This window comes from Natator depressus, chromosome 9 (genome assembly GCF_965152275.1).
Source record: "Natator depressus isolate rNatDep1 chromosome 9, rNatDep2.hap1, whole genome shotgun sequence".
Classification (NCBI taxonomy): Eukaryota; Metazoa; Chordata; order Testudines; family Cheloniidae; genus Natator; species Natator depressus.
In genome coordinates, this window is record NC_134242.1 from 57,460,489 (window position 1) to 57,471,656 (window position 11,168).

Here is an 11,168-nt window from a genome sequence, read left to right on the forward strand (position 1 = left end):
ATTATTGCTGTGCACATTGTAAGATGAGCTATTGCCAGCAGGAGAGTGAGTTTGTGTGTGTGGTTTTTGGAGGGGGGTGTGTGTGGGGGGGTGAGAAAACCTGGATTAGTGCTGGAAATGACCCACCTTGATTATCATGCGCATTATAAAGAGAGGTTTCAAAGAGGGATGGGCTATTGCCAGCAGGAGAGTGAGTTTGTATGTGTGTATGTGGGGGGGGGGGGGAAGGGTGAGAAAACCTGGATTTGTGCTGGAAATGGCCCTACTTGAAGATCACTTTAGATAAGCTGTTACCAGCAGGAGAGTGGGGTGGGAGGAAGTTTTGTTTCATGGTCTCTGTGTGTATATAATGTCTTTTGCAGTTTCCACGATATGCTATGCATCCGATGAAGTGAGCTGTAGCTCACGAAAGCTCATGCTCAAATAAACTGGTTAGTCTCTAAGGTGCCACAAGTACTCCTTTTCTTTTTTCTTTTTATATTCCTTTAGATGTCACTAAAATTCAACCCATCAGTTTGTCACAGTTCCTTGTTCTGTTCCTTTCGTTATCTTTGTTTTGGATACTAGCATTCCAGGTTCTGGTTCGTGAAAGTACCTTCTTGGTTTGCACCTGGGTAGAACAATCATATGTCTTGTCCTCTTCCTTTGTACATTCCAGTGCTTGTCCATGAGAATAACTCCCTATCTGTTACTATGGTAAAATCCTCATAGATACTGATCCTGACAGCTTTCCTATCTACCTAAGCTAAGGTTTACGTCAGGTAATGCAAGGTGTTATGGGATACTTACCATAAGTGAACAGGATTATAGTATAGGTATAAGCCAAGTTAGGTTATATAACTGCTATGATATTTGTTCTTAACGCTATTTGTGCTTAATGCATACTCATGTGTATATGTGTGGATGATGTATGTACTAGCCAGCATATAGTGGTCAACAGTGCTGCAATTTAGTGTTAATTTTCATTGGCAGGTCTGTGTTATACAGCTTTTGTATTACAATACCTACCTGCTCTGTGGTTTGCTTAAATTGCTGGTGTCCCTCTTCTCTCTCACTCATTTTATTTATTACTTCTGACTCTTTTTAGTGTTTGTCCTGACCTCCAAGCACTGTACAACAGTATTTCATGTCTGCATCCCATAACATACTTAATGGGCTACATATGCAAATAGCAAAAAGGCTCATCTCCCTGAAAGATACAATCCCAAGCAGCCCTGCCATGTCCCATTCCATCAATCTTCCTCTTCTCCAGATCCAGAGAGAAAAGCACTAACATTCATGTAAAAATGGTGAACATCCCTAAAAAAATATTTACTTCTGCCCCTCTTATTGCCTTATCCGGGGTACACCATCAAAAGTAGACAGTGCCAGTGGTTGAGCACCCTCCTTGCTGATGAGGATTTCCCGACAACCAGTACAAAATCTCCCTGCCAGCTGAAAATATACCTCCTCAGTTCCTCCTTTCTTCCGGATGTGGTGTGCCCGTCAGTTGGTTTAGCAGTGCGTGGGAAACCTGCCAACGCCCCATGTGAGTCTTGTATTTAACAATAATTTTCTGTTCAGCTATGGATGGGGATTGGTCACTTTTGGTGCAGTATGTGGTCTCCCCACCCTGCTCCGCAGAGAATGCAGATAATCTGGTGACTGTGATAATGCTGCTGGTAATAAGGGGTTCAGAGCTTTCTCTTATCCTGTCACTCACTGCATATTAACTACAACCCCCTGCCAGCATTGATGTGATGTGTGTGTTAATTGCAGGAAGCACAGCTGTTCACAGACCTGCTTGGGGATCATGGGAAGCCTGTATGGCCGCTGTGGGAGCTGATGAAATGGTTCCTGGGGATGTCTTTGCACACCATCCCAGCCATCGGTAAAGTCAAGCCATCTCATTTAATGGGGCTTTCTGTTTAAAAAATAAATAAACCCAAGTTAAAATGAATTTGCAGTTGTTTATAATCCTAATTTACAGCCTGTGGCTATGAAAGAAGCTCTCTTTGTAAGATTATGATAGTTTGGCCAGTGTTTGGTCAGATTCCAACTTGGGTAAATACATTCTGCCTCCTTAAATTCTTACGCAGCTCTTCCAGTTGGAAAAGGTATTCTTCACATCCTATCCTAAACAATAGCTATGTGCTGTTATACACAGTTGCCACATTCCACCCAAAAGATGGCTGCATTTAACAGGGCATGAGTGATTGTATACATATTATAGCATATACAGTGCTATAAGTGATGTAGCACTTGAAGGAGGTAAAATATGTATGTTTGTGGCATATGACTGAATAGAAAATATTGGGAGCTATGGTATGGAGTTGGGTGGGAGTTCTGTTTTCTGGCTCTTGAGCTTTTTACTGGAATGTTCCCTCTTCGTTCCAGTTTTGGTTTGGTTTTTCTCTGGGCTCAAGGCAGGTAAAATTATTTCTAATAATATACAGTAAGTGTGTGCAGATATTTGAAGTATGCAAATGCCAAGGATGAAGAGGAATTATTTAGGGTGATTCTTTGCAAAGGAAAATGTAAGTGGAATATTAGGAAAAACTTCTGAATGCTGAGGTCATGAGGTTTATCTGGCTATGGAATAATCTCCTGAGGGAAATGGCGGAAACCTCGTTGCTTGAGTCATTTAAAACTATATCAGATAAAACATTGGACAATGTATTGTAGGGTGTGGTCTCATACTGGCAGATTTTATGGGAAGCACAGGGGAAGAAAATACCAATAACCTTCTAGAAATTATAGAACAAAAAGATCTGGTTGTTCTAGTTTCTCATCTGCGTCAGTCCATGCTTCTGGGAACACATCTCGAGGGGCAGGGGATGACATGCTCCTGATGACGCTGTGAGAAGACAGGAGTATTTTCTTTCTGACTCAGACTTGGAATGTTTCTCTTTAAAACAAACAAACAAACTCTTCAGGTGCCTCACATAGAGCTGTTTGAACCCCTTCAACCTTGAATTCTTTGCTATTACATGTAACAAATGTGGTTCTTAGACATTAAGGAGTTAATATTAATCTTCCCAGCTTCTTTGGTCAACGTGGAGAGGAATGGAGTACTTGTGGCACCTTAGAGACTAACCAATTTATTTGAGCATAAACTTTCGTGAGCTACAGCTCACTTCATCGGTGAATGAATGCATCCGATGAAGTGAGCTGTAGCTCACGAAAGCTCATGCTCAAATAAATTGGTTAGTCTCTAAGGTGCCACAAGTACTCCTTTTCTTTTTGCGAATACAGACTAACACGGCTGCTACTCTGAAACCTGTGGAGAGGAATGTCACATTCAGTCATCCTGCATGTATGGGCAGCACTTGCTCTAGCCACATGCAAGCCAGGAGGGAAACCGTCTCCTCCCACCTGCTCCTGGAGCAATTCCCATGCTCCCGTGTCTAGTCTCGCTAAGAAGGGGATATGTTCCCAAGGTGCTTTGTAAAGGAGACTACACTGTGTGATGTGCTGTCTCTTGTTTGCCTCTCTGGAATACCACATGTGTGTTTGCTGTTGCTCTATAGCCCTGGCACTGACAGAGAAGCTGATGAAACTCAACCCTGGTGGGAATGCCAAGCTGGTGAGCATGGGACACAGCCTGCGGACTGAGATGATGAACTTGCTGGGGACTGATGGGATGCTTTTGTACCCTTCCCACCCCATAGTGGCACCTAAGCACTACTCTCCCTTGGGGATGCCTTTCAACTTCGCGTATACAGGTGAGCAGCCCTTGAGTGGTGGGAGACAAGCTGGCAATCTCAGCTGTGCCAGAAGTAATCGGATAGCATAGCACTATCTCAAAAGGCCTGTTCCCAGTAGTGAAAGCATATCAAAATGAGGGGTGGGTCTCATGAGAATCTTTCCTTTTAAAAATTGGGGAAATGTATTCACAGGTTCGAGAGAGCAGTCTAGCCATCTGCTGTCTCACCCTGGAGAATGCGAGAGGTGGCAATCATAGCCTCTAGCGGGATGCACTGTGCCTCTCACTTGTGCTGCAAAGCAGTTGCTACCAAGCAATGGTTGTGTTGGTGGTCTCTTGGCCCATAATCCTAGATGGGGAGCTCTCTGGAGCAGGTCTGTTTTTGTTTTACTCCTTTGCGTGCTGCTTAGGGGCTACAGTAGTGTAGATGCTACTGTAGAGTTCATTCTGAGATGTGATTTTTCTGGTTGCACATCAGGAGACTTATGCAGATGCTCTGCAGGGGCATCTGCCCATTAATTGAAGAGTAAACTTCTAGAAGAGTGGGAACAGAAACCCACTTATGTTTGGGATGAACTCTTGAGTTCTTGCTTCTGTGTCAAAGGAGCCATGTAAGTGCTATCTGAACACAACACTATATCCAGGTTGACATGGGTGGAGAGAGCAGTGTGGATGACCCTACAAGACATTTTAATTTGGGGCAGTTACCTTGCTAATGGGGTTGTAGCCTGTGACAGGTGCTTCTCACCACCCTGTAAGTGATGGACAGTGTCTACAACCACACTTTAAATCCATGTGGTATTTCTGGGCCTCCTATTGGTGATGGCCATTTGACTGAAGTGTGACTGCAGTAGCATGGGAACCTTCATATCAGGGAACCTAACTGGTCACCTTCATCCTCTTTACAGGATGGGTGTTAAAGCTGTATCACATGTGCCCCTTTCTAGCGAACATCCAGGGGTTGCCACCCATCCTGAGATTTCCAGGGTTTGCCCCATTGATATGCTTTGCATGGCTTTCTCAAGTCTTGAGTCCCTTTGTCTCAGTGCTGCACTATGATGCAGTGTGGTTTTGGAATAACTTGACACTGTATAGAACATCATCATGAAAAAGGGCCTCTCGAGGTCAAGATCTTTTGATGCACTGTGGTGATGTTGCGTGACTGTTGTATCTCATGTGATGCAGTAGTTTGACCTTGTGAGACAAACAGTTTAGTGGCACTTGTAGATCCACTGCTAGTTGGAGGCTCCAATATGCAGATTTCTCATTAAAATGGGCAGATTCCTAGATTCTAAGGCCAAAAGGGACCATTGTGATCATCTACTCTGACCTCCTGTGTAACACAGTATAGAGAACTTCCCTAAATTAATTCCCGTTTGAACTAAATCAGATCTTCTAGAAAAAACATCCATCTTGATTTAAATATTTTCAAACTGTCCTTGCAGTCTGTACTGGGTCAAACTCACTGCTTACCCTGTGAACTCTCCAGAGGCCACAGCAAGTGACGTGGATGAGAAGGACCAAGGATGGAGCACTTTGTGTCTATTCTGATCTGCCCTTCTCTTTCTTTCAGCTGTTTTCAATGTCCTGGGCTTGCCTGTCACCCAGTGCCCACTGGGCTTGAGCAGTGAGGGACTTCCCTTGGGAATTCAGGTGGTGGCAGGCCCACACAATGACCATCTGACACTGGCTATGGCTCGATACCTGGAGAAGGCTTTTGGAGGCTGGGCTTGCCCTGGAAAATCGTAACGCTGAATTCCTAGGACCCCCTCATGGCAGGAACATGGAGAGAATCCTTTTCCTAAAAGCTAGCAATGGGCATCAGTGCCTGTTTGGATCAGAACAGTAATGCTCCCTCCCATACAACCCAAGCTCCTTTCTGGAGCAGCGTGGGCAGGCTAACCCAGCCAGGACCAAGTGCTCATTCTCCTCCAATCAGTGGCCAGGTGCTACTGCGCGAGCTCATGTTTTCAACTGGAATTTTCTCGTCTTCCGGCAGACAATGATGGGAGAGGAGCGAGTGAGTATCCCCTACCAGCTTCTTTCTGTAGGAACCTCAGAGTTCTCATGGATTCTGAATGGAAGGCTCATGCCCTTGCTGGGGGAGGTGGTAGCATGTGCCCAGATTAGGTGGGCTGCCACTGTGAGACCACTACTTTTTATTTTCAGTTATTTTCTTTCTCTGTTATGTTTGCCTCTTAAAGACAAAGGAAAGGGACAGGTAGAAGGGGCAGGCTGGACCGTGGGTACTAAAGGGTTATTTAGGGAATAATCTTCCAGCATGGTGCCTGCTGGAGAGCAATGTTCAAAACTCCCATGAATGTGTAAACTTGCTTGCTGTGCAGCTGGGATGCTCTGCTTTCTCATTCGCTGCCTAACTTAACTGTCCATGAACAACAGAGTCACTGGTTACCTGCAGCCCAGCTGAGCTGAGTCCAAGTGAACAGGTTTTTGTATTTCCCCCACTAACTGCAGAAGGGAAAGGGGTTGCATGTGGTGTGTTTCTGCTTTAAAGCATTTAGCGCCGAAGGCAGGGCGCCCAGGCTGGTAGCACCAGCTCCAGTCCTTCATGCACAGCTGCTCCTTCAGGGGCAAAGGAACCATTGGCCTTTGACCTGCACACTGCCAGCCATGGGTTTGGGCTCAGAGTAAACTCTTGCTGTGAGATATCTGCTCTGCTGGGATCAGTATTGCACCAGAAAAGGGGAGAAGATGTTTCTCCTAGAGTCCTAGATGGGTTCTCCAGCTTTTCCTTTCTTTTTCACTCCATTGGGACAGTAGATTGTGACTAAGCTGCCTAAGTCTTGTCCGTCATCTCCCTTCAGAAAAGTGTAACAGTACTGCTAGATGTAGAATTTTGTCCTCCCTTGGCTCTGGGCCCTAATTTCATGTGGCCCCCAAGAGGGCGCGCACAAGCACTGTGGGCGACCAGCTGTTTCTTTTGAGCAGTGGTGTATGTTTATCAAATGTAAATAACTCATCTGGTATTAAAGAGATTGCATCCCCCCAGTTCATGGCATAACTGTGTCCTCATTGTTGAAAGCTTGCAGTCGTTGCCATATGGTTCCAGGTTTTGTGGTTTCACTGGATGTCACCAACTAAATGGCTTGCGCTGAGTATGTTCCTGTACAGGAGACTCCAAGGAAAACTGAGGGCGCTGTTCCCCTGAACCACGTCCCAGCATCGTGGTGGTGTGCTGTATTTCACATGAGATGTCAATTGAAGCCGTTTCCAGTTGTGGTTGTTAAAGGTCCCATGGTGTGCACGCACTCCTGTCGAGGGCTAGCTTATCCAAATTCCAGCACGTACAATCACATCAGTGTGTGAACTCAGTCCATGTTTTTCATTATGTCTTCTTCCTAACCCTTGTTCTGTTGTGGTGTTTGTGGAGTATAGTTATCACCCACCATTCCAGAGGTGGCGGCATTTCAGTGGTAGAAAAAAAAATTGGTTATATTTCTAAGTTGTGAAAAAACAAACTAAAATCAGCCATCACTCCCTGATGAGTGTCTCCTTTAGTTATTCCCCTTGTTATTGAACAGAACACTTTTTAAAATCTTGCTTCAGGTATTTGACGGTTACCATGTTTAGATTCAGTCACAAGTCAGCAGTATCTATTTGTTTGAGAGTCCAAATTGCTAAATGTTGCAGATCATGTACTCTGTGCACATGCTCTTCACTTTTTATTTAACCCAATGACCTAATTTTGGTCATACCCAGCTACTTAGCTACACATAGGTGTGACATGTTGTTACCCCCAGGGTGCAGTCTGGGAGCCGTTGGAACCACTGTGTGCCCTATCAATTCATCTGGGCTGGCCTCTCTCACACTGCCATGCTGCTGCTACCAGCCAGCCTCTCCAGGCCCTGTTGTCACCCAACGCAACAGCAGGTGGTGCCAAACATCCAACTGAGTTACCTGGGTGCTTTACCAAAGCCACTTAAGGATCAACTATGGAAGCACCAGCTCTCCAGCCTTGCACCCTACTGGAGTATAAACCCAGAATTATACTGCCTTGCACTGCACAGGGATCTGTATGGTGCAAGCTCATTAAATTAATCCACTTCCCCCTTGATGTGGGGAACAAGCTGAGATTTTCCCAAACACTTCGCTCAAAAACACACTGGTTAAGATAAAACAAGTTTATTAACTACAGAAAGATAGATTTTAAGTGATTATAAGTGATAGCAAACAGATCAAAGCAGATTACCTAGGAAATAAAACCACAAACTAAGCCTAATATACTAGACAGATAGGATTTGAATTAGCAATATCTCACCCTGACTGATGATGCAAGCAGGCTTGTGAATTCTTGAGGCATAGGCTGCCTTTGCAGTGCAGCCTGGGTTCCCCTCGCCCATTCCAAGTCCTTTGTCTTTTAGAGGTTCTTCTAGGTGCTGAGTTGCAGGGGAGTGAAGACAAATCATGATGTCACTTCCCCACCTTATATAGTCACTGTCTATGGCAGGAACCCTTTGTCCAAGCTAAGTTCCCAGCCCAGTCTGTGGAAAAATACAGGTACCAAAATGGAGTTCAGTGTCATGTGGTCTGGTCACATGCCCTTGCATGCCTTGCTGAGTCATAGCAGCCATTATTCATAGGCTGGCTGAAGGGTATCCAGGCGAGCACAAACCTTTTCCATGGTCCATTGTCTTTGCTGATGGGCTGTTAGCACTGTCTAGCTCAGGCGTGGGCAAACTTTTTGGCCTGAGGGCCACATCTGGGTGGGGAAATTGCATGCAGGGCCATGAATGTAGGGCTGGGGCAGGGGGTTGGGGTGCGGGAGGGAGTGCGGGTGCAGGAAGGGGCTTAGGGCAAAGGGTTGGGGCAGAGGAGGGGTGTGAGGTTTACGAGGGGGTTCAGGGAAGGGGGTTGGAGTGCAGGAGGGAGTGCAGGAGGTGGCTCAGGGCAGTGGTGCAGGGAGGGGTGCAGAGTGTGGGAGGGGGCTCAGGGCAGGAGGTTGAGGTGCAGGAGGGGTGTGGAGTGTGTGGGGGCTCAGGGAAGGGGTGCAGGGTGCAGCAAGAGGCTCAGGGCAAGAGGTTGGGGTGCAGGAGGGGGTTGGGGTGCAGGCAGGGGGCTCAGGGCAGGGGGTTGGGGTGTGGGGTGCACTGGGGGTTGGGGTGCAGGCAGGGGGCTCAGGGCAGGGGGTTGGGGTGTGGGGTGCACTAGGGGGTTGGGGTGCAGGCAGGGGGCTCAGGGCAGGGGGTTGGGGTGTGGGGTGCACTAGGGGGTTGGGGTGGAGGCAGGGTGTGGCAGGGGGCTCAGGGCAGGGAGTTGGGGTATGGGGTGCAGGAGGGGTTCGGGGTGCGGGCTCTTGCCTGGCGCTGCTTACCTGGAGTGGCTCTGGGGTGGCAGCGGTGCGCACAAGGGTAAGGCAGGCTCCCTGCCTGCCCTGGTCCCAGCCCCGCACCGCTCTGGGAATCAGCTGGCACCACATCCCTGCAGCCCCGGGGGGAGAGGGCTCCGCGCACTGCCTTTGCCTGTGGGTACCTCCCCCGAAGCTCCCATTGGCCGTGGTGCCATGGGGGTGGCAATCCCGCGGGGCAGATCCAAAGCCCTGAGGGGCCGGATCCGGCCCGTGGGCCATAATTTTCCTACCCCTGGTCTAGCTTCTTCATTGTTGTACCTGAAAGGCTTGTTGTGAGTGTTTCTAACTTCACAACATCTTTCAGTAACACACACTGTGACGTTGCACTCTATATGCTTTATGAAAATATGCTTATGAATGTGAATATGACATAACTGGAATATGCTTTATGCTAAATACCCATTGTAAGGTATCATTAGAAAGCTTGTAATCTACTGTGTGTGTTCATTCTATTTGTTTGCATGTATTATTTCTGTTTCTGAATTAAGAAACATAAGATATAAACTTGTATTACTGATGTAAACATAAAAAGAAAAGGAGTACTTGTGGCACCTTAGAGACTAACCAATTTATTTGAGCATAAACATATGATGTAAACATATTAAGTGGAAGCCATTAAGGATGCTTCAGAATCAGTGAACTGTGAATGGGTTTATTTACCTGCAAGCCTTCCTGTGTACGTGTGGGCCAACCTGTGGGTAATGAAGAATGAGGTCTCAACATGTCACCTGATACTGAAATCCATCTTAAATCTTGTACTTTTCCATTTAGAAGGAGGGGTGGGGGCCAAGCGCATACAAAAGATCCTCGCCTTGTGCCAAAGCTATGAAAGGGGGTGGAGCAGGACAAAGAGGCTGTCAGTCATAAGAAAACCCCTACTTACCGCCTGAGATGTCTGCTGGAACTAACAAGGACTGTACCGGGGAAAGGATTGGGCCCAGACTAGGAAGGAGTCTAGTCTGTGAAAGAAGCTTATTGGAACATCTATGATGGTGAAATATTACCTGTAATCAGTTTCTTAATGTATAAGGCTTAGACTTGTGTGTGTTTGCTTTATTTTGCTTGGTGACTGACTTTGTTCTGTCTGTTATTACTTGAAACCACTTAAATCCTACTTTTTATATTTAATAAAATCACTTTTGTTTGTTAATGAACCCAGAGTAAGTGATTAATACCTGGGGGAGCAAACAGCTGTGCATATCTCTCTATCAGTCTTATAGAGGGCGGACAATTTATGAGTTTACCCTGTATGAGCTTTATACAGAGTAAAACTGATTTATTTGGGGTTTGGATCCCATTGGGAACTGGGTGTTTGGGTGCTGGAGAGGTAACCTGCTGAGCTGTTTTTGGTTAAAGTCTGCAGCTTTGGAGGCGTGGACCAGAGCTGGGTCTGTGTTGCAGCAGGCTAGCGTGTCTGGCTCAACAAGGCAGGGTTCTGGAGTCCCAAGCTGGCACAGAAAATGGGCCTAAAAGTAATTTCAGCACATCAAGTGACCGTCCCAAGGGGATCTCCTGTAACTGAACCCATCACACACACATAGCAAAACTTCACATACAATGATAACACATACAAGTCAATGAGAAATTAATGTTTAGCAGATCAAAACTTTTAGAATGATACCCCACAAGACATACTTTGTTCAAAACATATCCTAATTACATGACAGTGCTGAATATGGGGGCACCAGGCTATTGCTTTGGGGCACAGAGTCTCACAATAGAAACTTCTTGGGTTCTGCTTGTTCCACCTATTGTAGAAAAATCATGCCATTGTTTAATGACCTCGAAAGAAAACCCCTAGACAAGGCAGATATTGTGATATCTCTGCAAAATTCTACCCCAAGGCCAGTGGAACAGCTTTTTCCCCCCTTATATAAGTCATCATGTTAAATGTGTGGGCTCATAAGTTTTCATGACAAGTTTTCAAGGCTATAGTAACTCCATTTTTAAAAAAATCATGCTTATTGGTTTGAAAGTCAGGACTATACAGAAGGATCCCAAAGCATTAGTGCAAATTCTCATTGTGAAACTGGCAAGGTTTTTAGATGCAAACTGGGGAGGCTGCTTGCCCTCAGGGTACAGTAATCAAGCTATGGTTTATGGTCCTGTAACGAT

The 11,168-nt window shown here is 46.1% G+C and overlaps 1 protein-coding gene across 1 annotated transcript in view; it reads left to right on the top strand.

The window, feature by feature from the left end:
* Positions 1 to 8,440, top strand: part of FAAH2 (fatty acid amide hydrolase 2) — a 31,137-nt gene extending 22,697 nt beyond the window's left edge. Inside the window, exons 9-11 of the mRNA XM_074962646.1 lie at positions 1,759 to 1,870; positions 3,510 to 3,704; positions 5,259 to 8,440. Coding sequence (XP_074818747.1) covers positions 1,759 to 1,870; positions 3,510 to 3,704; positions 5,259 to 5,434 — 483 coding nt within the window. The 3' untranslated portion in view covers positions 5,435 to 8,440. The remainder of the gene's footprint in view (positions 1 to 1,758; positions 1,871 to 3,509; positions 3,705 to 5,258) is intronic.
* Positions 8,441 to 11,168: the final 2,728 nt, after the last annotated feature.